Genomic DNA, 23625 nt, shown 5'->3' with positions numbered 1-23625 from the left:
GCTCGTCCTGCCGCGTCGGGACTACCCTTCCCGGCGTGCCCCGCGCCACCGCGCGAAATGGCAGCCAGGCCCCGGGGCGGGACTACAGCTCCCGGCATGCTGCGCGGTCGGCGCAGAGACTACAGCTCCCGGCATGCGGCGCGCCGCTCCCTGCCAGGGCCGCCTGCCGCGCGCGCCGGGCCGCTGCTTCCGGGGGAGGAGGGGGCGGCGCCGTGAGGTCACGCAGGTAGCGGAAGTGATTTCACGTCCGGCGGGCTGCGGTGCTGGGAGGGGAGCGGGGCGGCGGGCGCGGAGCGGAGCCGGGAGCGAGCGGGGGACGAGGCGGCGGTGGCGGAGTAGCTGGGAGCCGGCGTGCGCACCCGCGGCCCTTCCCTCTGCGCGCAGGTGAGGCGGCGCGGGAGGGAGGGGGGCGCGCAGCCCCGGACCGCCGCCGCCTCCGCCGCGGGGGGAGCGGGGGGAGCCGCCCCCTCCCCTGAGGTGCGGCCGGGCGACGCGGCCCCTTCCTTCCTCCCCGTGGTGGCGGGGCCGCCCCGTGGCGCCGTCTTTATTGTCTCCGGCTCCATCCGGGTCCTGAGGGGGGGGCGCTCCGGCGGCGCGGGGCCTGACGGGACGGAGCCCCTGCCGCGGGGGCGGCCCTTGCGGGCGAACAAAGCGGGCGGGGGGGCGGCCCCTGCGCCGTGAGAGCCGCGGGAGGCCCTCGGGCCCCGGCGGGGGCAGCGGGCAGGGACCGGGGCTGGGGCCGCCCGCGCCGGGAGGCGGGGGGCCGCGGTGCCGGGGTGGGTGTTTGGGCTCGAGGGTGCGCGGCCGCCGCCTGAGCGCGGTGCGGCCTGCCCGGGCTGGGCACCTGTGCTCAGTGCCCGCTGCAGCGGGCGGGCGGCGGCGCTCGCTGTGGGTGAAAACATCGGCGCCGAGAATGGCCCGTGGGGGGGCGGCCCCCCGGTCCCCGGGAGGACTCGTTAGCCGCCGGGCCTGCCCGGCTCCCGGCGGGGCTGCGGGGGCGCTCCGCACGGTACAACCGGCTGTGCCTCTGCGGCGGGTGCTGGCACACCGTGTGGGTCGACTGCTCCCAGTGAGCTCCGGTGCGCTGCTTTGAAGTGTTTATATCAGATGGTGTTGGCGTGCCTCGTGAATTCGATTAAGAAATCTGTTTATCATAGGGAGTACGAGCAGTTTACTTGATAACTACCACTTGCTAATCTAATTAGATAACAAGAAACCTGGTCAGTGCTCCTGACTCACAAGAGTAATCACTAGTTAATAAACAAATAATACAGTCTTCTGCAGAAGTTCAAAGTACTCCCTGCTGCCCTGAAACAGCTTGGCTTCAACTTCAGCTGCTATTCAAATCCTAACCTGCTACTTGCTGTTCTGTGTTGCTTTTGGGTGCTTGAAACAAATGTCTTTTTTTTGTTGTTGTTGTTTTTTGTTTGCCCCCCCCCCCCCCCCCCCGTGTGTGTGTTTGGGGTTTTTTTAATCAAGGGTAAGGACCTGAGGTTTGCTACATGGAGTTAGGCCCACTGACCTTATCTTCTAGAGTAGGTGGTAGATAATCTTCTTTTGTGATTGGGGTTTAAATGCAAGATATTCAATCACAAAGCTTTGAATTTTAATCATGATTTGTCTAGGGCTCTTCATCGCTATAAACACAGGAAAATTCACAGAAACAGGTAAATTAATGGATCTTCATGATGTTCTGCATGTTCCACACTTCATACGGAAAACACTTTGAGGTAACTGAAAGTCCTGTTGTTACAGGATTTTTAATTTCTGACTTCATTCCTAAGATGAAAATCTGATTACTTTTTTTGTTAGTGTCTTCCCTTATGCACTTACACTGTTCTTCCTGCATCACCCCCACTCCCTGCAAAAATCCTAGAGTAATTGAGGGATGGATCTCCAGTCATATCACTATGGCAGAATTCTCCATATTGTCTGTTCCTTAGCACTATTGTATTTCCTGTTCTAGTTTAAGGAGCTTTGAGATCCTCTGCTTGCCACCTACTGCCAGATGGCAAATGTATTATTTTTATTCGTGACAGTAGTATAGCCTGTCTCTGTGGCTTGTTTTCTACAGCAGCCGCCTTAGATTGTGACTTTTTGCAAGACTAAAGTGGCATTTGGCTCTAGCTCATGACTAAAAAGCCTGTATCTAATACTAGTGAAACAAGACTAATCTTGTCTTTGCAAATGAGCACAGAAAGCCAACTGGCTTGTATCTTGAAATGGTGAAATGGAAAAAAAATGTTGCTTTTATTTATTTGTTTTATTACAAGTTGCAGAAAATGAAATTACAAGGAGTCCTATGAGTAAGGGACTGGCCTGGGGCTTCCTAACTGTTCATGCAGGATAAGCATTTGTTGACTTGTTTTCCTGTGGGAAAACATTAGCAGACTTGGGGCTCCAACAGATAAACTGCAGTTACTCAGGGTGAGCCTCGGATCTTTCTTGAAGATAATCATCCACATCGTCCTTGGGCAGTAATGGAAAAAGTTGTTTTGGTCCAAACACAAAACACTGAACTTCTTTCCTCTGCTTCCTAAAGCAAACAGCTTGTGTTCTACAGGAAGGCTTGAGAAACTGGAAAACTAGTCCCGTGATTCAACAAATTAACCTTTCAAGCTTTTACACAAACAAGGAGGGGTTGGTTTTTTTAATTATTTTACCTTTATAGACTTGCCTGAGTGCAGTCATCTTTGTACAGAAGCTGCCTAGAATTTGTCCTAAGTACCTTAAACCACTGAAGCAGTTACTTGGCTGTAGTATAAATTGTTGGTGTGCAGAAAGCCCAGTAGAACACAGGTACCAAGAAATTGGGCTTTTTAGGCTCTGAGGTATTTTATTTCTTTTAGTCCATCCTGTTTAGCTTGTGAACTGCTGAAGTTGCTTAAAGCAATTTCAAGCTTGAATTGGGGTGTTAAATGCAATGTCTCTTCCTGTTTTATGTTAAATGCTGCCAGTAATCCTGTGCAAGTTTGTTTTGAAAGAACATCAAAAAGAACCTGTTTTCTCTTGCTAGAATACCCGGGTTCTGGTCTCATTTGTTGTACTTCCTAGGGAGCTAAAGTGACTTCCGCACTTGGGTTTGCCTTTGATTTAAAAACCTTGAATAGAGCAAGCCAGGCAAGTTCCTTTTTCTTTTGTGCTTTTCTTAATTGATTATTTGGATGCACCAGGTTTTTGACCTGGTATTACTGAGAATACATTTGGAACCAAAACTTACATTAATTCCATACATAATAGAACAACAGAAATACAAAGAGAAAACTTGACCTGCACCGTGATAAGCCCTTGTACTCTAATAACAATGGAGGCTGTATTTTGATATGCTCTTCTCTGAATAAGTAATTTTTTGATATGCAGACAACAAGCTAAACCAGTGATTTGAGAATAAAATAAAAATATTTTCACTCACTGCTGCATCATTTCATTGTGAATTTTTAGCACTAGAAAAACATTCAAGTTGGATTTTTTTTGAGCACGTTGTCACATGCTTTATATACAATTAAAAAAAAAACAAACCAAAACCACTGCCAGTATTAGTATCTAAAAATACAGTTTTTCCAGTATTGATAACTGTACTTAAGCATGGTACAGGGAAAACAGCGTTGTCTTGTTTAGAACATCGCATTTTCAGTTAGAGCCTAGTGTGAGCAGTGGGGTCTCTGAACTCAAGAGTTCCAAGCTTCACACAGGCTTGTGAGCCTGACAGAAAGGCTGCAATACCATTCTTATGGCAAGGACCTAACAGACCACGTTCAGGCTTTGTCCTGCTTTTGTTGTGGTTAGGTGGAGCAAAACATGGTTGCCAGCTGTACCTTCACGCCTTGAGTTCGGGACGCTGCAATAGCACATATCGTGGACACGCAGAGGTGTTGAGTGCTCTCCAGGCATGACTCAGTCCGTATTAATGAAGTGTGATGAGAGGCGAGCACGTACTCTGCCAGTGCCTTATGACGTTGTCTTTACCTGAAGCTTCCTAATCAGTGGGCTTTTGCTAATGAGATATCTGTAATAACTGTCGTGCCAGCTTGGCTCTGTGAGGCGTCTGTGCATAATGGTTTCTGCCTTGCTTGCAAAGGTTTCCCAGTGGTGAAATGGCCGTGACGATTGGTTCATGCGAGCACCGTAGAACATCCCATAACTGAATTTGAGTAGGCTAGAAGTCACACCCAAGTTTATCCTACCATGGATATCCTTGGAAATTCCCCTGAAGTTTTGTCCGCTGCCTCTGAAACAGTATGTACGCTGGGCATTTCATTTCCAGGGGAGTTTGTTGAAACTCAGGTGGGAGCTTTAAAAGTATTTTGGAAAATAAATTTTCCTTTTGTTTCTTGAAAGTTACCTTAAATAATTTCCTACTGGCAAATGTGCATGCTTTCTGGGGGTTTTTCTGTCACTTTTTGTTGGCCTTGGTGCTTGGCATTCGCTGATTTGGTGAGTTCTGATTTGGGAAATTAATTTGTTACTCAAACGTGCGTATAATGGAAACAGCATTTCTGGTACTCTCTTTACTTGTTGCGATCAGCAGAGCTTCTCTGCTGCAGTCACGGTAAGGCTACCTGGAGCCTTCACACGCAGGTGCAGCCTTCCCTTGGGCCGGGCTTATGCAGAAGCAGGGTGATGAGCAAATCTGCGCACCTTTAATTACTGCATTTCTTAATTGCAGACTTCACATCAAAGACGCAGCCATGAAAGATCCAAGTCGCAGCAGTACTAGCCCAAGCATCATCAGTGAAGATGTGATTATAAATGGTCATTCTCATGAAGATGACAATCCCTTTGCAGAATACATGTGGATGGAGAATGAAGAGGAATTTAACAGGCAGGCAAGTAATTTCGCTCTGTACATGTGTGCTTTACCATTTTCTAGCTGAAGGGAGAGGTGCTGTGGCTTAGCAGCTGGGGTACAAGACTGGCAATCCTTTAGAGATGGAGTTTTTAGATAGACCTGCTAGAATAATTCTGGGGAATAGGCAGATCTCTTGTTTCTCTGGTAATAAATACCTATGTTCTGTGATCTTGGTGGAAAATACGGGAAGTGCAGCATGTTCTAATGCACCATTAATTCCCGACTTCTGCAGGAAGGAGGGAAAAGAAAAAACCCCACGCAACAGTTGACAGACTTTATGTGGCAGTTGGGAAGGGCCAGGTCTTGCTGGGCTACTGAGCTGTGGAGGTTTTACATGTGCAAACATGCTGGCTGTTGTCGTTCTGTGCTGGGTGCAGCCAGGTGCATACCTCCCTCGTCAACAGGGCTGCTGTTCCCCAGCGAGTTGGTGGACATAGCTTTTGGGTGACGGTCCTGCTTGTTGCTTAATACTTGAGTGTCTTACAGCTGGCCTTCGCAATCAGGTTGGGAGGAAGCCTTAACTTCATCTTTCACCTTGCATCTGGCCACAGTTTTCTCTCCTGTGGAGGCTGGGAACAGCCTGCCTCTTTCCACTGCCCCTTTCTTAATCAAAACTTGATCTTTGTACTCAAGTAGGTGCTTTCTCTCAGCTCCAGCACAGTATGGCTGTGCTGAAGTCTGAGCTGCTGAAACAGGATATGTCTGCTGCTCTCTCTTTAGGGTGCCAGCAGGGCCCCAAGCTAATCTGAAATTCAGGTTGCTCACAAAATAGAAATTCTCTTGTGCCTATGCCAGGATGGCATGCCTCAGTGTTGTTTTCTGTTTTGTGGGTTTTCCCTCCTGGGGACTGTACTCTAGTTAGCATATGGCATGTGTAGTTCTCGGGGAAGGAGCTGAGAGTTGTACTGTGAATAAACTATTTTTCAGGTACGGACTCCACGTTCAGAGAAGAGGAAAGGTGGGAGCGTGAGGGGAGAACAGTCTTGTTCAGGCAGGCAAACACCATGTGGCAGCCTGGTCACCTGCTGCTGCAGGCACATCTCTGTGGGAACCTGAGCAAGTTAAACTTGGGCTGGAAAACACAGAGGCAATATTAATTTCAAGACATTTGGGGAAGCAAATGTTATTTAGTACTTCCGGAGCTGCCATTGGAGGCATCTGTAGGTGTGCCACCATGTAATAAAAAGCCTGGAGCAGGGCAACCCCCACTGTAATACTAGCTTGTGGCTGCGTGCCCACGGCTGCCTCTTACCCACACGCAGGACAGAGACGGTGCTTTACAAGGATTGATTGGAGACTGCCATTCTTGCTGGCGTGCTTTACTGGAGAAATCACTAAGTCAGTGTTTCATGTGGGGTTTGAATTGTCTGGACAGTGAGAGTATATGGTGATGAGTCCCTGTTCCCCGAAGCTGTGCATCCCGAGCACCAAGTGAGCTGGTGAGTGTGTTTGCCCTGAGCACAGGGGACCTAGATTTCATGGGAAACTCTGGCATTAACTTTTTTGATTTGCTTTTTGTGGTATGTAACTGAATTTCCACTGTCGGATCAAGTGTGTGTTTTGATTTAGAGTGAAGGATAGATAGGAAAACTTGTTTGAGCTTCCAATGAGTGAACTTTTAAATCTGTCCTGAATCATTTTTCCACTCCTTATGTCTGGCACGTCATTCACACCAGCTTCTATTTCCCTGCTTTCCACGCTTAAGTACTGCGATGCAGGACATGGAAAACTTGTCAGGATGAACTCCCTCCAAAGCTTGTTTACTGAACAACCAAGCAAAACTTTCCTTTAGTCTGCAGTGTGTGTCAGTTCTGCATCCGTTGATTTGTCTTGCTTATAGTACAGCGGGTCAGCATTCTTAACAACTGCTGAGATCGTGTTGTGTTCCTTGGGTGAGCAGCCCAGGAGATGCTGCTTGTTCCCTGTTCCAAGTGACAGTCGGTGGTTATTTTCTTCTCAGGAGTCTTGCAGGACGCTTTTCTGGGGACTGTGCCTGGCTGCACGTGTTGTCCCTGGTTCCCTTCCTCATATTTGGAGAGAGTTCAGTCCAGACTAGTTGGTACAACTGAAATGTTCACTTGGAACCAACATTTTCCTTCTCCTTGAGCTCGTAACAAGCTGCAAACAACAGCCAGGGCTATGGGGTTTTCCTGCCATTCCCTTTTAACTGCAGCCCAAGTTCCTGGGCTTTTCTATATTAAAAAAAAATAATAAAAATCAAAGTTGATTGCCTTCCTGCAGCACATGCGTGGTGTTCTGCAAGAAGTCTTGCCGCATAGCTAGAAAGAAGGTCAGCTAGGTGCACAAATCACAAATCTTGGAATGAAGACACAAACTCTCAGTAAGTTTGTTAGTTAATGAAGCAGTTCCTTCTCGTTGTTTAGATCGAAGAGGAGTTGTGGGAAGAAGAATTTATTGAGCGCTGTTTCCAGGAGATGCTGGAAGAAGAGGAGGAGCACGAATGGTTTATTCCAGCCCGTGATCTCCCACAAACAATGGATCAAATCCAGGACCAGTTCAATGACCTTGTTATCAGTGACAGCTCATCACTGGAAGATCTGGTGGTAAATTCAGTTTCTCATCATATTTCTAAGGCTTGACATCTCTCTTTGTCCAGGGCTGATTTTTGTTGCTGGTGATGGCAAGAGAATAATACCCTTTACATGTAGGCCAGAGACTCTTAAACCATGCCAGGTGGTGAGGGGGAAAGGTGAAACGGTTGGGTAAGGGATGTTTCCTCAAGTGACGTGACCTGTCCAGTGGTTTTCTTTGTAACCACGCGGTGCCTTTCCTAGCCCATGGCGAGTAAATTCACGTGGCTTTGGGTGTGCATGGTATGTTATGAAAGAAAGGCAGCAAGCAAAGCTCGCTGACCCTGTGAGGTGCCATTCACTGACAGGGCTGCAAAAGTTTCATTTGGCATCTGTCAGCACTTCACGTGTCGGGGAGGTACGAGGTCTGTTCCAAGGTCTGCTTTGGGTGGCGCGAACCATAGCAGGCAGATTGCTGTAGAAATCCTAAGGAGGGGGAGAGCAGCTAAACTGTGGTGGTTTGCCTCTTCCTTGCCCTTGTTACTTCTGTCTGGAGCTTAACTAAAAGGAAAGGACAATGTGTACATATTTTTCCCTAACAAAATACGAAGCTACTGATAACAGAGTACAGAAAACATGCCGCTGTGTTGCACTGCTGCTGTGAAATTCAGATGCAAACCCCTACTTTTCCAAGCTTAAGTTCTAGACTCAGTTAAGAACCCAAAAGCCTAATCCTCCATCTCTATGGTAAAGAGCTCATTTTGAAGATGCTGGCTGCCCACTAGAACTGCAGGGCATTTGTAGCTTGCCAGGTGGGAGGACAGGGTGGTCACAGACATAGAAATGTAAAAAATCAATACAGGGCTCATACATCAAATTTCCAGAAGCAGCTTAAGTTCCTGGAACAAGTCTCCTCTTGCTTAAGTAAGCAAGATCTAAAAACCTCATGACACATTTTAACAGCTCAACTTCAGAAACCGCTATTTCAGCACTAAGCGAAGTTGCTGCATTTGATGCATGCCTGTGGTTTTCTTGTTCCTTGTTCCCTGACCCCTCGTCTGACGCATCCAGGTGGTGCTGAGGAGGGATGGATAATTCAGGTACTCGCACAAAGGCGTAGGCTTTTCTGGTGATCATAGAGACTTGTGGTATATACAAAAACCCTTTTACATGCCTGACTGTTCCTCTGAATCTGTAAAGTGTTCCTAACGCTCTGTCTGCCTAGGACTGTGTTCAGCTTGAAAATGGGAGGTTAAAATAACGATTCAACTAGACTTTCTGTTTTTCCCTTCCTCAGGTCAAGAGTAATCTGAATCCAAACGCAAAGGAGTTTGTTCCTGGGGTGAAGTACTTAAATATTTGAGTAGACTGGGCCCTCTCTTGGTGGATGTAGCACAATTTCCACACTGTGAAGCCAGTATTAGAAGATTTAATTGTAAAAGCTCTCTCTTCTTGTCACTGTGTTACACTTATGCATTGCCAAAGTTTTGTTAGTCTTGCATGCTCAATAAAAGTGCTGAGACTGTTATTAAGTAAATCTGTCAAAAGTTTAATGGAAACATAATTGGGCCCTGGCTCTCTGCAAAGGCGGCAGTGAGGTAAGAAGCACCAGTCAAGTTGAGACAAAGTACCACGTCTATAAAACCTTCTGCAGACTCTGTCTTTTTAAATAGGACTTGGAATTTGCTATGGGTGGTCTGTTTTTAACTAAAGATGTGTCAATTGGTGCGAGTTTGCACCTGATAATGCCTTAACTTGAAAATGAAAGCAAGGTTATCTGATTGTTATGCAAATTAGCTAACTTTCCTTTTGAAATATCAGTATTGTTACTAATCTTAATTTTTCCCCTTAAAAAAAAAATCATGCTTCTTTTAAGCAGCATGAGCATTAACAGAAAAGTTACAGACCTGTACAGAGTCGTAGATTTCAGCTACTGAACTAACATCCAAGCGATTGGAAGGACGAAATTCCCTGTACTTTGCCGTATGTTATCATGTTAGAAACGTTTCGCTTCCCAATTATGTTCAAGGAGATGTGAGTTTCATCACAATTTCTTCCAAGAACCCAGATACATACATAGCACTGCCTATGTAACTTTTAGCGTACAACTTTATTATAGCTGGATTTAACCAAGAAAACCCTAGCATTAGTGATTTGAGTGGTGCTTTTCCCTTGCTTTGTTTAATCATCACTACACAATAGTCTACAGCACAACAACTTTTTTTTTTTTTTTCTTTTAATAAAGCTAGAACAGTTTTGGCTTCTTAAACTTCATATTTGGGTAGGTTAAGCTGCCATACGTGTTCAGTGTGAATAGTGTTTAAGTTGAAAATATTGTAAAAAAATTATATTTTTTCAAAAATATTTAAAAAAATAAATAATAGTAGAACTGACGTGGTGGCTGTCTCATGAATATGCATCTCACATGGAAACTCGCTTGGCAGCGCACAGAGGGAAGGGATGACATTATGGGTATGGTGCCTGTAGGGTTGTTGGTAACACGATAGCCCAAATACTCGTCTGAGGCTGGACTCTTGACTGCTCTTTTATTTCTTTCCTCCCGCTTCATGTGCTTGCCTGGGCATATTTTCCTTCGTTCTCACCACTGCTAATCCCAGTTCAGCTCTGCTGCTGCTGGCAGCACGGGCAGTCCTAGTTAACAGCTGATGGCACTATATAAAGCCTGCTGCAGGGGCTTTGGCGCGGGCGCTGTTGGAGCTGGGGTGCTCGGTCCTGTAAACCCCAGAGCTGCAGGAGGCCGGGGGGGAGTTGTGGCCGCAGTAGCGGCCCCCAGCAGTCCTCGGGTACTGGTCTGATCCACCCCTGCTTCAGAACTGCCCAGCCTCGCTGTTACAGTCCTTTCGTTTCGTTTTGTTTTTTAAAGCTCAGATTAAACCAGGTGGAAACACTGCAGAAATTGGGCAGTACGGGAGGAGTGAGGTGAAGCCCGTACGCAGGTGTTGCCCTACAGCACAACCACATCGCTGCGTCAGTCTCGCTCCAGATGAAAGAACCCAGCTTGGAGGAATTCAGTCAGACCAACTCGTTTTGCTGTTGCTCTGCAAAATGTTAATCACATTTATCCCAGGCTCCTCACCGAGCACTGCTTCCCCTCTCCGAGCCAGAGATCTGGCCTTCCTGGAAACGGCAGAACTCCCGGTGTTTGCACTGACTTGGAGACAGTTTAGAGCTGAGCACCTAAAGCCAGAAGGTCAGGAAATCGCACACCACCGTGCCCTGGTTTATTTTTAGCTGGAGTGGGAGTTTCACTGGAGAACCCCCGCGCGGCTGGCAGCAGTTGCTGCTCGGTGAGCGTCGTCCCGGCATCTCGGCTCGGGGTGGGTGGCAACAACGCTGCTGCCAGGACCCAGCTCGAGGAGCGCCCAGCCTTGCCGTGGGTTGGTTTCTCCGCTTTGGTTTTTTTCCCTGCTCTACCCCAGCCAGCCGTGTAACACCAGGAGGTTTGCTGGGGCCGTGAACTTCCCAACAGCCTGTGCTGGGGGGGAGCTGCGTTCTCCATCGCAGCCCCTGCCCAGCTGGTCGGGGGTTGCAGCTGGAACAGAGGTGATAGCTAGCGCACCCATGTTTTGGCTGTCGCTGAGCGATGCTTGTATGGTGTCAGGGTGTTCTCTTCCCCTTGCTCTGGTCCCGGGGGGTGGGCTGCAGGGGGGTGAGAAGCAGGGAGGGCACGCAGCTGGCCGAGCGGTGCTGCACGCGTGTGACGTCAGGCTGGGCAACAAAACTGGGGCAGCAGCAGCAGCAGAGAGGGGACTCGTCCACTGCTGACAGCCCGCCTGGGCATCGCTGTGCTTGTAGGGGGCGGTGAGTGTTTACATCACTTGGGGTTTTTTTTCCCCTTCTTCACTTACTAAACTGTCCTTGTCTCAACCCGTGGGTTTTCTCACTTCTCTTCCTGCTCGGGCTGGGGACCAAGCGCGTGGCTGTGCCACCACAGCGGTGTGGACAGACTGTGACGGGGTCATGCAGCACTGGCTTCAACTTCCCATTTTGTGCTAAATCCAAGCCCAGAAACGTGTTTGATGCCACGGGCCCTTTGCAGCGAGGCCATGTGCTGCCATCTGTGCCTGCTGCTGCAAACCGACCGGCTGCATGAGGCGGCGCTCCACCGCGGCGGCCGGGACGAAGCCGTCCCTCCAGCGCTCCCCGGAGCGGGTTTGCCAAGGGCTGGTGCTGACCCAGTCCTCCCGTGGCCCCGGCGCTCGGGCTGGAGCCCACGGAACACGGCTGCTAGGGCTGGGTGAAATCCAGCGTGTCCCTGCGTCGGGCAGCCTGGGAGGGAGTCCGGAAAGCTGCAGAAGCCTTTGCAATGCAGAAGGGACAAGGGAACAGTGTGGGACGCGGCAAAGACACCGGTAGGGCAAGTGGGCTTGAATTTTTTATTATTTTTAATGTATGCTCTTAAAACGGGCATCCTAATGCTGCTCTGGATACTGCACCCCACGCAGAGCCCGCTGCAGCTGCGGCGGAGCCCTGCTGAAGCCGAGGACGCAGCGTGAAAATCCGTGGCTCCGGGTGAGAGTTGGTGGCTCCGGGGGCTCTGGCTGGTGCTGGTGGTGCCTAACAAGCTTCAGCAAGCGCCCGAGTCTCAGCCAGCTAAAGCTCGAGGTGGAGCAATGATGCTGGGGGGGGCAGTCCCCAGGCCGGTACCCTGGGAGCTCAGGCTGTCCCTGAAAGGCAGCTTTGAGTTTCCCTAACCCTGCGTTGGAGACGAGCACCAGCAGCCTCGGCTTTGGCCTTGGCGGGTGCTAACGAGCCCCGACAGCACCCATGGCAGCTCGGCTCGGCTTCTGCGGCGCCGGGGCACGAGCCCTCCCTTTGCTCAGACCTTTGTGCACACCGAGAGCCCATCTGCAGCGTCCTGCGCATCCGCGGCTGCCACGGTGCTGCCGCCCCTCGCCCGGGCCTTAAACCCAGTGAACACTGGGCAGATGGGCACGTGCTTCAGCCACCGGCTCCTCCTCACCGCGCTCATCCCGAAGGGGAAGTCGTAGCTCTTCAGGCTGGCACTCCCCGCGCTGTCCGAGTGCGCGCCCGCCTTCCACTGCACCAGCCCTCGCTCCTCCTGCGTCCCTGCGGCAGCCGGCACCGCGTCAGCCAGACCCCAGCCCCTGCCCGCCCGCAGCCAGACCCCCCTCGCCCTGCGATCCCCTCTCGCAGCTCTACACCAAAGAGAACCTGCCTCCACCCGCGCCGCTTCCTCCCCCTGTCCCCTGTGCTTTAGTTACCCGGGATGGTGTTGTCCAGGACGAAGGCAATGATCCCCCCGACGAACATCTCCGTCGTTAGCAGCACCGTCAGTATCTGGTCCAGCTCGGGGACACCTGCGAGAGCGTGGGGACTGAGTCGGGGCGTGCTGCGATAAGCCAGATTTGCTTTAATTAGTCAGTGCTTACCCGGGGTGAGGAAGCACCTTCAAGATCTGCCCTCCTCGCTCCCTAAACACCCAAAATCGGGGCTTTTTGTGGCAGGCAGGTACCTGTGTTAATGGCCTTGGGGTGGGAATCCAGGTAGTTTGGCAGCGTCAGCCCAAAAAACATAGCGAAGCCCAGCACGAAGAGGTTGCGGGAGGAATTCATGTCGACGAACTGCAGGTTGGAGAGGCCGACGGCCGTGATCATGCCTGCCAGCAGAGACGGCAGCTGCGTTGCAGGCAGGCAGGGATGCCTGCGCTGCTGCTGCTGGCTGGGAGCTGAGGTCAGGGGGGGCTGCCCGCAAAGGCAGCGGCAGTGTCCAAATGCAACCGCGGTTCAACCCAAAACCTCAAAGCCCGCCCGGCATCCCTTGGGCTTGCCAGCCCCAAAACTCCAGGGAAGCAGCCCGGGGCTGATGCTACCAGCGCTCTGGGTTTGAGGGGCAGCTGCGGCCAGGTTACCGAATAAGGTGCAGAACATCCCTCCAAGGACGGGGTCAGGCAGGGATGCGAACAGCGCCGTGAACTTGCCGATGGTCCCCAACACGAGCATGATCCCAGCCCCGTACTGTATCACCCTCCTGCTCCCCACCTGCATGGAGAGACTGGCAGTGGGTGACAGCGCCCATGCCCCCCGGCCCAGCCAGGACCCCTCCCTGGCCCCAGTACCTTCGTGATGCCGAGGACACCGATGTTGGGGCTGGAGGAGGTGGAGCCGTTGCCAGTTCCCAGCAGCCCTGCAATGATGCAGGAGATGCCCTCGGTGAAAATGCCCCTGGGGAAAAACGCAAACAACGGGCTGGTGGTCCCTGCCGCTGCTCTTCTGCAGCATCCCAGCCCAGTCCCCAGGGATGCTATGGTGCCAGCAGGGTACTGGGAGGGGGGGCCAGCCGGCTGTACCTGTTAATGGCATGCACGGGAGGCGCGGGGGCTCCCGCCAGCCGGGCGCAGGAGTAGTAGTCCCCGATGGACTCGATGATGCCCGCCAGCGTGGCACTGAACATGCCCAGCACGGCTGCCGAGGTCACCGTAGGCAGACCCCACTGGCCTGCCCAGGGAGCAGAGTGGGGTGTCAAGGCCAGGGACACCCCAGGATCTGCCCCCCGGGTGCTCCCCCGCCCCGGTGATGCTGTGCCAGGTCCCCACGTCCCCCAGGGCGAAGGGGTATCAGGGGGACCTACGCGCCGTGGGGCTGCCTGGCACTCACAGGGGTAGGGGACCCGAAACCAGGGTGCCACAGACAGGATCTCTCCCCGGGCGTCTGTCCTGGCCTTGTAGCCATACGCCTCGGGCTGGCTGGGGAATACACCGGTGCACGTCAGCACGTAGCAGAGCAGCCACACCACCATGATGGCCAGGATGATCTGCAGGGGCAGAGACCAGCTATGCACCCTGCATCACTTGCAAACCCGTGCATGGAAAAAGGCAGGATTTTGGGATGCCCCGGGGCCCGGCGGCTCTCATCCAGCCCTTACTGGGAACATCTTGAAGATCTGGATGCGGAGCAGGATGAAGCCGCTGCCCCGCCGGTAGCCGGGCAGGCAGATGGTGACGTGCCGCAGGTACTGGGCAAACAGGACGATCAGGAAGATGGTCCTGGGGGGAGAGAGACATGAGGTCCCTCATGCTCCTGGCATCCTCCTGGCTCCATGGGGTCACCCCTACCTCCCCATCCCCCCATGCCCATGCCATACAGTGTGGCAATGCCCCAGTGGGAGCCGGCCCTCTCGCCGGCTGCCTGGAAGACGGAGAGCCCGATGAGGGAGACGGTGGGGGTGACGGTCAGCGGCCCGATGTAGCTGAGCAGCGCCCCAGGGAGCCCCAGCAGCCCGATGACCACCTCCACCAGGCTGGACACCACGATGGCCCCCTGGATCTGCAGGGCAAGGAGAGTGGGCAGAGGCGGTCCGTGCCCTGCCAAGGATTTCGGGTTCCCGGGCTGGGGGGCACTGGGACGTACCTCTCGCATGCGGGGCTGCCAGATGTGGGAGGTGTTGAGCGGCAGTGCCCAGTTGCCGTAGATCTGCTCTGGGGATGAAGGGGGGGTGAAGTGGTCCCGGGTGGGGGTGGAGCAGCTGGACATCCCCCCGTACCCCACCCGCCCTCACCTTCAGGCGGGCATCGCCACTTCTCCAGGGCCAGGATAGACTTGGCAGGGACAAGGAAGGCCAGCGCGCTCGCCTGGAAGAGGGGCAGCCTGGGGGGGGATGAGAGGGGATGCCTGCGCCTGCAGCCCAGGGGTGGGCAGGGGGTCCCTGCTGGGGCCACGGCTCTACCTGATGCCCACGGTGGTCTGGATGAGGGTGGTGATGCCGACGCAGGTGAAGATGGTGCCGATGAGGTAGCTGACGGTGAGCTGGTCCTTGCCCACGCACAGGCTCTCAGCCAGCAGGAAGGGGACGGCGATGGTGCCGCTGAAGCAGGTCAGGTAGTGCTGGGGGGCAAGGGGGGTCTCAGTGGGGCTGGTGTGCCCCATGCCACAGGGAGCGAGGGCTTGGGCTCTGATGATGGGGTGGTACCCCCCTTCCAGGCTGTACCTGGAAGCCGAGCAGGATGCAGAGGTACCAAGGGGGCACGTCCTCAATCCTGTAGAGCATGTCCACCTCTGGCCGGGGGGGCCTGGTGCCCACCCCAGGGTCCTGGTGTGTGGGGGCACAGCTCAGCTCCGGCTCACCCTGGGGGCTGGGGACAGGGGGGACACCCCACACTGTCCCCACAGACTGCTCCACGGGACCCTCTGCACCCTCAGGGATGGGGAGGGGTCCCAGCTGGCTGGTCTCCATCCAACGATGCGTTACAGAAGGCTTTGGGGTGGGTGCCGTGCTGCTGCGGGAGCGCCCCGGTACTCACCCTGCCCGCCGCAGGCAGCTCCTTCCCAGGGGGGTGCGGGGGCCCGGCGGGGGCGAGAGCCAAGTTCCTGTTCTGGCAGCAAGGGCGAGGCAGGGGCAGGGTCAGTGTTGTCCTGGGTGTCCCATGGGAACGGGGCTGGGCTCTGCCCCAGGGACACGAGGGCCACCGGGCCACAGCTCAGCAGGTGCAGCCGGTCCACCCCACCTGGCACCTCTCTGACCCCCGAGAGGGGTCTGGGCTCCAAAACCCACCGCTCCCTGCATGTCGGTTCATCCCCAGGGGAGAGCGGAGGGGGGTCACCACCGGCCCCAGGGTGCCAGGACCACCCTGCAGGTGCCAGGAAAGACGGCACGGCCAGTTCCAGCCACAGCATCCCAGTATGCCCCCTTGGTCCCGGCTTCACCGCAGTCCCCAAGCTCACCCCATCCTTTGCCAGCCCCGGCTGGGCAGCACGGCCCCGAGCTGGCCACCAGCGGGGGCAGCACCCTGGTCACCCCCCCACTGCCCGGGGATACAGCCCAGGAGGGCGCGGGGCCGGGGGCCGCATTCACCTGGGGCTGAGCCAGGTCTCCCGAGCAGGTCCCCATCCTCCGGCGATGTGGCCCCGGCGGCGATGTCACTGCACGGGGGTTTTATGGCCGTGGGAAGGACTTTAGTCGCCACCGGGGCCGTGGCGCGGGCGCAAGCTGGAGGGCGGCCATTGGCTGCCGGTTGTGAAACCGGGGAGCTACCTCGGGACGGATCATCCATTAACTCCTTTAATTAGGGCTGGCACCGCCGCTGGGGCCGGGGCGCTCCCGCCGCGAGCCCCGCGTTGGTAAAAGATTAGAGCCGGCGGGTTACAGAGTAATTCCCGGCTGGCGGGGGGCGGCCGTGCTGCCGCCACCACCACCCCGGCGCGGCTGGGCTGGGCGTCCAGGGGCGGTCGCGGTGCCGGTGATGGGCGACACCGGGACGGTGCCCACCTCCCGGCTCGTGTCGGCTGGCGCTGGGGACGAAGTCGGCTCCGAAGGTCGCCGGGGCATTAAGCATTAACCGCAGCGGGGCTACAGCTCGTTCTGCAGCGCCTTGGGGGGTGCCGGCACCCCGGCCTTGCCGCCGGCACAGGCGCCCTTGTCCCCGTGGCACAGCAGCTCGCGCAGCGCGGCCGGGCCCCGCCGGTGCGCCCCGTAGATCTGCGCCTCTCCCCGCTCACCCACGTGGCTGTGGCACATCTTGGACAGCCTGCAAGGAGCCGCTGCGGGTCACGCGGCATCCCCCGGCCGTGGCGGCGAGGGGACAGTGCCCGGCACCCCCCCGGCATTGCCAACCCCCCGAGTTACCTGCCCGGCCAGGGCCCCCCCATCACCATCACGGTCATGGGCTCCTGTCCCGGCAGCCCCGGCCCCGCCAGCCGCTTCTTCCCATCCAGCTCCTGCACCCCGTAGCTGTGGGGAGAGGCAAGGGTTGGTGAGACGCCGGTCCGTGGGGACGCCCCATCCTGGGGGACACCCCCACCCCTGGGGACACCCCATCCCTGGGGACGCCTCAGTCCCTAGGGACGGCCCAGCCCCAGGGACGCCCCAGCACCGGGGATGCCCCGCTCACCTGTCCCAGCCCTGCGAGCAGCTCCTCTCCAGCACCTCCGTGTAGTCAGACTCGCTCAGCACCTTCCTGCCCACCTTCCCCTCCGCCCTGCGCAGCTGCTCCTCGATCTGGGGTGCAAAAGGGCAGAAACTGGCTGGTGAGGGTGGCAGCCCCCCCCGACCATGTTCCCAGGCAGGGACAGGGGCTGCACCCCCTTCCTTGCAGCTGTGGCAGCTGAATCACTTCAGCACAGGGTGGTGGATCCATGAGTAGCTGCAAGGGAGCTCGCTGGCCCCAAAGGGCTTTTTTGGGGTGCCGGTGGGGGGCAGCCATCAGCTCCCACTCCCAGTTTTGGGGCGCCATCTCCCCAGTGCTCACCTGGAAGGCGATGGCGTAGCAAGCGTCGCAGCGCAGGGATTCGGGCATGTGGGGTGAGAGCCGCTCCTCGGGGCTGAGCTGGGGCGCGGGCATGGAGCGGGACGCGGTGGCCGGGGGGCCCTCGCACCTCTCAGACCCCGTTACCACCAGCAGGCTCAGGGCCAGCCACGCCGCCAGTGCCAGCAGCATCCTGCCACGATGCCGAAAGTGCCGGGGCGGAGGCGTGGGGCAGCTATAAACCCCCAGGGCTGCGAGCGGGTGCTGATGCGTGGCTGACGATGCACCTGCATCCGGCTGACATGGCCCTGGCCACCCCCGGCGTGACACCGGATGGGGTGTCCCTGGGGAGGGGGGGGGCATGGCAGCGTGGGGACGCCCCCGACTGAGTGCCCCCTCTCCAGAACGTTTTTGGTGTAATTCGGTCCTGTAACACCCGACGACCCCCTCCTGCATGACACAGCCCCTCCCTGGGATGGTGTGGGCCTACCCGGGCTGGGGCGGGGGGCGGGGGGCTGGGGCTCAGGGCTGGGGGCTCAGGGCTGGGATCTGGGGTTCAGGGCTGGGATCTGGGGCTCAAGGCTGGGATTTGGGGCTCAGGGCTGGGGGCTCAGGGCTGGGGGCTCAGGGCTGAGGTTTGGAGCTCAGGGCTGGGGTCTGGGGTTCAAGGATTGGGATTCAGGGCTCGCTGACAACTGCAGAGCCTCCTTCTGCTCCCAGGGAACGGGATTCATCCGATGGACGCTCCAGGACAGACAGATGGGCTGCAAGTGCCTCAGCCCCTCTGACCCCCCACAGGGGCTGCAGGAGCCCCTCACACCCCCTTTACAGACTACACAAACACAGGCTGAATACGCAGGTTTTAATGCTGGCTCAGCATTTTTATTACTATTTTAGGGAGTCCGTGCTGCAGCCGTGCCTGCTGGGGGGGCTGATGGTAGCCAGGCCATCACCCCCTGTGCCCACCAGCCCCGGTCACCCTTGGGATGGGACCGGCAGTACGGGGGGAAGTGGAGGCCGCGCATCTGGTCCCTTTGCTTGCCGGGGGATGTGGCTTCAGGCCCCCCCAGTGCTGCCAGGTGCTCACACTGGAAAATATCTTTTTCTCCCCATTCCCATGAGGAGCCAGTGATGTCCAGCCACTGCCCCTCACCCCTCGGCGCTTCACCAGCTCGGCCGGGGCTGGGGACCCCTCCCGTGCTGGGGGTGATGCTGACTTTGGGGTGAAAGCCCAGCCATCGGGAAAGGACATGCTATGCAAGTCTGTCCTCAGCCAGGGGCCGTCACATCTGGAGCAGCGGTCCCTTCTCAGGGCTGGCGTGGGCAGGGGGCGGGCCGGGGCTGGCCCGCATCCCCGTGGGGATGTAATACAGGCTCTCCAGGTACCCACAGTCGGGACCTCCGGCAGCGGGTGGCCCTTCGCTCTTGGAGGCAGAGCTGACGGTCCCAGAGGAGCTGGGGTTGTCAGCAGCTGGCAGGTCAGGGCGCACCGGAGAGGGGGCAGAGGGCGGTGGGGGTGCCGGCAGCCCCGAGAAGCCACTGTAAGGCATGTAGGGTGGGCCATAGACCCCCGGGGCCATGACCAGTGGGTTGAAAGGAGCCTGGTAGAGCCCAGTGTGTGAGGCCACCGGTGGGATGAGCACCTCCAGGTACTGCCCGGTCTCAGGGTCGTAGAGTGTTTTCAGCTGGGGCTGCTGCGGTGGCTCCATGTAGTAGCATTTCCCACTGTCAGGATCGACGAGCATCCTCCGGTGTGTGGGCAGGTGGGGGACAAAGGGCCTGGTGGGGCTTGGCGTGGTCTTACTGCTCGGCAAGGTACCATCGGTCCTCCTTAGGACCTGGGGAGCATCCTCAGGGCGAGGCTGGGGCTGGGCTGGGGGCAGCAGCACTGGGCGCTTGGCGGCGGCTGGGCCCTCGGGGGGCTGAGGCAGGGGGGGCTCAGGGATAGGTTTGCTCCAGGGCACTTCCCCACCAGTCAGGGGACACACACCGGTCCCCAGTGGAGCGATGGCTGGGATGGGGACCAAAGGGGATCCAAGGGATGAGTGGACTGTGTTGGAGACTGATGGGTGCCCAAGGGAACCAGGGACCGGGTTGGGGGCCAAAGGGGACCCAAAGGATGAGCTGGCTGGGCTGGGGACCAAGGGGGTGCCAAGTGATGAGTTGGCCAGACTATGGACCAAAGGGGACCCAAAGGATGCGTTGGCTGAGTTAGGGACCAAGGGGGTCCCAAAGGATGTGCCACACAAGTTGGGCACCAGGGGGGTCCCAAAGGATGCACTGGCTGGGTAGGGGATAAAGGAGGTCCCAAATGACTTGTTGGTGGGCTTGGAGACCAAGGGAGTCCCAAATGATGTGCTGGCCAGGCTGGAGGCCGATGGGTAGCCATAGGATGAGTTGGTCATGTTGGGGACCATGGGTGTCCCAAAGGATGCGCTGGCTGGCTTGGAGACCAAAGGGGTCCCAGAGGCTGTGCTAGCTGGGTTGGGGACTGTGGGGGTCCCAAAGGATGCATTGGCCAGGCTGGGGACTGCAGGGGTCCCGAAGGACGTGCTGGCCAGGCTGGGGACTGGGGGCAGCTTTGGCATTGGAGAGGGTTTGGGGGCTTTCACAGGAATTGCTAAGTAGTTGGAGTTCTCCGCCGGGGCAGCAGGAAGGTATGGCTCGGTGGGTGCCGGCCACTTTGGTGAGTGCTCCCAGACCTCCCCCTGCTCCGGCAGCCGGCCAGGGGGACCCTCGGTGCCCTCCCTGGCTTGAAATGGGGCGGTGGGGCCGGTGTCACCAGCAGAGCTGCCGCTCCCTGTTGGCACCAGCTGGCTGCCTGGCTGCTTCTGCCTCTGCTCGCTCACGGGCAGCTCTGGCGTGCTTCTTGCTGCTGGTTTCACAGGCTGTGGGCGTGCACTGCTGGCTGGGGGTCCAGCTTGGGGGTCCCCGCTGTCGCTGCTGCCGTGCTGCTGCACCGTTGACTCAAGCCCCTTGGCAGTGAGGAGCCCTCCGGTGCCACCGTGGCTGCATCCCTCCTCTCCCTCCTTGGGACTCGGCGGTGGTGGCGGAAAGAGAATGGTCTTCTCTGCCCACAGCACCGCACTGCTCTGGGCCGGGGACCCCTCCCCAGCCGCCACCGGGGACCGCCGGCCCACCAGGACATGGAGGTGGGTCTCCATGTGTGGCACCCCCTCGGCCACCATTGCCCGTGGTGGCACCCTGAGCTCGCTGCGCTCCCGGCGCGGGGGGGATGCTGGTGGCCCCTCTGTGGTGGCCGCCCCCCTCCGCGTGGCCTGGACCCTCGTGATGTGGACAGGGGAGCCCTGGGTGGGCACGGGCCCGCTGCCCGTGAGCTTTGCAGGGTCGTCGGCACATGGTGGGGCTGGCTCTGGGCTGGCAGCTGCCAGCGCCTCCTTGTCCCCTGGCTCCGTCGCTGGCTCCCGGCGGCAGACTGAGGTGCAGTGGATGACAAGTGGGGTGGCCGGCGGTGGGTCCCCGGTGCTCGCCGGTGCTGTGGTGCCACGGGATGCGCCGGCAGTCCCGAAGCGCAGGTTGTAGCTGCTCTTCACCAGCTTGCGCACGTCCCGGGGCTGCGGGATGCGCCCCTTCCCCTTCCCCTTCTCATCTGGCTTGGGGGGGGCAGCCGGTGGGCACCCCTGGGCTGGGGGACTGGGGCTGGGCGGCTGTGGGGGCACCACTGGCAGCTTCTCCTCCTGCCGGCTCCGCGGCACCAGCCTCACCTCCTGCGCCTGGGAGGTGAAGAGGCGGTGTGGTGGCGTGGCAGGGAGCGCTGGGCTGTCGCCCTTGAAGGGGAGGGCTTGGGGGTGGCTGGGGAGGATGGCTCGCTGCTTCAGGCTGGGCCACGGCTTTGGCGCTTTCTCAAATCTGGGGGCGATGTCCAGCACCTTCCCCACCCCAGGGTGGGCTTCGAACAAGGCGCGCGCTCGCCGGTAGCGGATCCTCTCCGACGTCGGTTCCTCGGTGGTACCAGGCAGCCAGTGGCCCTCCAGCACCTCCTGGTACTTCATCCTCTCGTTGAGCTCATTGAAGGTCGTCTTCAGCTTGCAGACGCTATCCCTCGTCGCCTCACTCAGCACCACCCCCTTGGTGGGGTGGGTGGTGGTGGTGACATCCCTCAGGGCCACCGCGGCCGCCGGCACCCTGCCACCCCGCAGGTCCTCAGCCGAGAAGCTGCAGTCTGAGCGGGAGAGTGAGCTGGACTTGCCCTCCAGACCGTCCCCCAGCAGGTCGGTGCCGGTGGAGGACAGCCCCGAGGAGGTCGAGCTGCCCCACAGCCCCTTCTGCTCCATCTTGATCCTCTGCTCATACTGCATCTTCTTGGCGAGGACGTTTTTCACCAGACAAGAGGCTGCCCTGGTCTTGCTGGTGTCGGCATCCAGGGAGGCTGTCTTCACGAACTGCTTGTAGTTGAGCCTGAAGTCCTCACCGACAGCCCTGCCCTTGCTGGGGGGCTCCTTCCTGGCAGGGGGTAGGGGCTGGGGGGCTGAACCGTCCCCCCGGGGGCCAAAACCCGTCTCCTTCCTCTCCTTCCTCTTCAGCAGGATCTGGCGCTTCGGGACGGTCCTCTTCTTGCCGTGGCCCTTCCTGGCCTCCCCGCTCTCCAGCTCCACATCCACGCACTCAAACTGCTCCTTCCCCAGTAAGCCCAGCAGCTCCCCATCCGTGCTGGCAGGGAAGGGCCAGCCTGCCCGGCCAGGGAGGGCGGCCACCGTGCCCCGGGGCTCACTGCCAGCCACCGGCCACCGCCGCGGTCGCCCGCCGTCCTCTGACAGCGAGTTAGAGAGGCTGGAGGAGGTGTGGGAGCTGCACATGTCCAGGCGAGCTCCAGGGAGACCCGAGAGGCTGTGGAAAGCCCTGGCCGTCAGTGCTCGTACCTCGCCGTCCACCTCATCCGAATCACTGGGCGCCCCGCTGAGCATCCCCAGCTCCGGGGCTGGCGTGGTGACAGGCTGCCGGTCCCCACCGCGGGGACCCATCCTGCCCCCCTGCCCCGGCACTGGGCTATTCTTAGCAGCGCTGGACAGCTGAGCCTGCCGCGGGCGGGCGCTGGGGCCGGGTGGTGGGGGGACGGTGGGGGGCCCCGCCAGAGCCCAGTGCCCTGCGGCAGCCCGGGGGGGCATCCCCTCCTCTTCCAGAAACTCCAGGCAGTCCTTGAAGGTCTCTGTCCCCTCTGAGCACAGGGCAGAGTGGTAGGAGGAGACGGAGGAGCCCGACATGCTCTTGGCGAGGTCATCACGGGGGAGGCCGGGGAGGTGGCCCTCCTCCTCCGACAGGGACCGCCGGCCATCCCCACCAGTGCAGGGACCCTCGCCATCCATGCTGGGCAGCTCGGCGTGGGACAGCAGGATGGGGTCCCTCTTCCTGCGGGGCATCCTGGCAGGGGTGGCCCCTGGGGGTGCCAGCCGGTGCCAGGGCACCCTCCTCGGTGCTGGGGACGCTCCGCCGGGGACGCTGGCTCGACCTTCTGGCTTCTCCTCGCCGGCTGGACCCAGCAGCAGCACAGAGCAGCCCCTCGATCACATGGACATCAGCGAGCGCCAGCCTGGGGGCGGCGATGCCAAGCGCATTGCAAGGATGCCACCGCCGCCCCCGGCTTTAGGGGGCTGCAGGGGGGCTGCCAGCACCATCCCCTGCCCCTTCACCCTGCACTGCTGCTCCCCAAACCCGCAGGTGAGGCGCCAGCGCATCCCCACACCCCACAAGGGTACCCGGGCGCGTGCCCCCCGCTGCAGTGTGCTGGGCTTGCCTGGAGCTGGGGGACCCCCAGGCCCCTCTGGGGATGTCCCCTCCCCAGCGCAGTAGGCACGGCTGGGGTCCCAGGCTCTGCTCCATCCCCACCACAGCTCCTTTCCCGGAACCTCTGCCTGCCTTGCCACAGGGATGGCGTGTCCTCATCCTGGGGGCTGCCCCAAAACCCACCTTATCCCCCGTCACTAATCGCAAGCAACCAGGAGCAAACCGAAGGTCTCAAATCAAACAGGCACTGAGCGCTCCGGGGCTCACAAGAGCCGAACGAC

The 23625-nt window shown here is 58.0% G+C and overlaps 4 protein-coding genes across 10 annotated transcripts; 1 reads left to right on the top strand and 3 right to left on the bottom strand.

Annotated features, from left to right (window-relative positions):
* The first annotated feature begins 220 nt into the window (after positions 1-220).
* On the top strand, positions 221-9773 carry PAIP2 (poly(A) binding protein interacting protein 2). Its single transcript, XM_056349489.1, has 4 exons — positions 221-384; positions 4667-4826; positions 7234-7413; positions 8678-9773. Exons 2-4 carry the CDS (start codon positions 4689-4691, stop codon positions 8741-8743), a joined length of 384 nt encoding a protein of 127 aa, XP_056205464.1. The 5' UTR covers positions 221-384; positions 4667-4688; the 3' UTR covers positions 8744-9773.
* A 1990-nt stretch (positions 9774-11763) lies between these two features.
* On the bottom strand, positions 11764-16422 carry SLC23A1 (solute carrier family 23 member 1). Of its 7 annotated transcripts, XM_056350189.1 has the most exons (15): positions 16213-16422; positions 15662-15728; positions 15349-15493; positions 15088-15245; positions 14920-15008; positions 14772-14839; positions 14506-14687; positions 14287-14407; positions 14019-14175; positions 13712-13859; positions 13481-13586; positions 13274-13403; positions 12878-13021; positions 12627-12722; positions 11764-12471 (listed from the first exon to the last, which is right to left on the bottom strand). In XM_056350189.1, the coding sequence occupies exons 1-15, from the start codon at positions 16409-16411 to the stop codon at positions 12221-12223; spliced, it is 2061 nt and encodes a 686-aa protein (XP_056206164.1). In that variant the 5' UTR covers positions 16412-16422; the 3' UTR covers positions 11764-12220. The 7 variants fall into 7 exon arrangements, 6 of the variants coding, with proteins under 6 accessions (XP_056206164.1, XP_056206163.1, XP_056206166.1 ...); XM_056350188.1 differs by having other exon boundaries at positions 13274-13548; XM_056350191.1 differs by having other exon boundaries at positions 13274-13548; positions 15349-15450; positions 15662-15733; positions 16213-16394.
* MZB1 (marginal zone B and B1 cell specific protein) lies at positions 16406-17843 on the bottom strand. The gene is made up of 4 exons (XM_056350194.1): positions 17606-17843; positions 17249-17355; positions 16984-17088; positions 16406-16885 (listed from the first exon to the last, which is right to left on the bottom strand). The coding sequence occupies exons 1-4, from the start codon at positions 17792-17794 to the stop codon at positions 16708-16710; spliced, it is 579 nt and encodes a 192-aa protein (XP_056206169.1). The 5' UTR covers positions 17795-17843; the 3' UTR covers positions 16406-16707.
* Positions 17844-18337: 494 nt separating this feature from the next.
* Positions 18338-22998, bottom strand: PROB1 (proline rich basic protein 1). Its single transcript, XM_056350533.1, has one exon. The coding sequence runs from the start codon at positions 22978-22980 to the stop codon at positions 18886-18888; it is 4095 nt and encodes a 1364-aa protein (XP_056206508.1). The 5' UTR covers positions 22981-22998; the 3' UTR covers positions 18338-18885.
* Between the last annotated feature and the right edge of the window lie 627 nt (positions 22999-23625).

This window comes from Falco biarmicus, chromosome 8, assembly GCF_023638135.1.
Source record: "Falco biarmicus isolate bFalBia1 chromosome 8, bFalBia1.pri, whole genome shotgun sequence".
NCBI classification, from domain to species: Eukaryota; Metazoa; Chordata; class Aves; order Falconiformes; family Falconidae; genus Falco; species Falco biarmicus.
The sequence above is the reverse complement of the archived record's forward strand: the minus strand, read 5'-3'. Positions and strand labels throughout refer to the sequence as shown.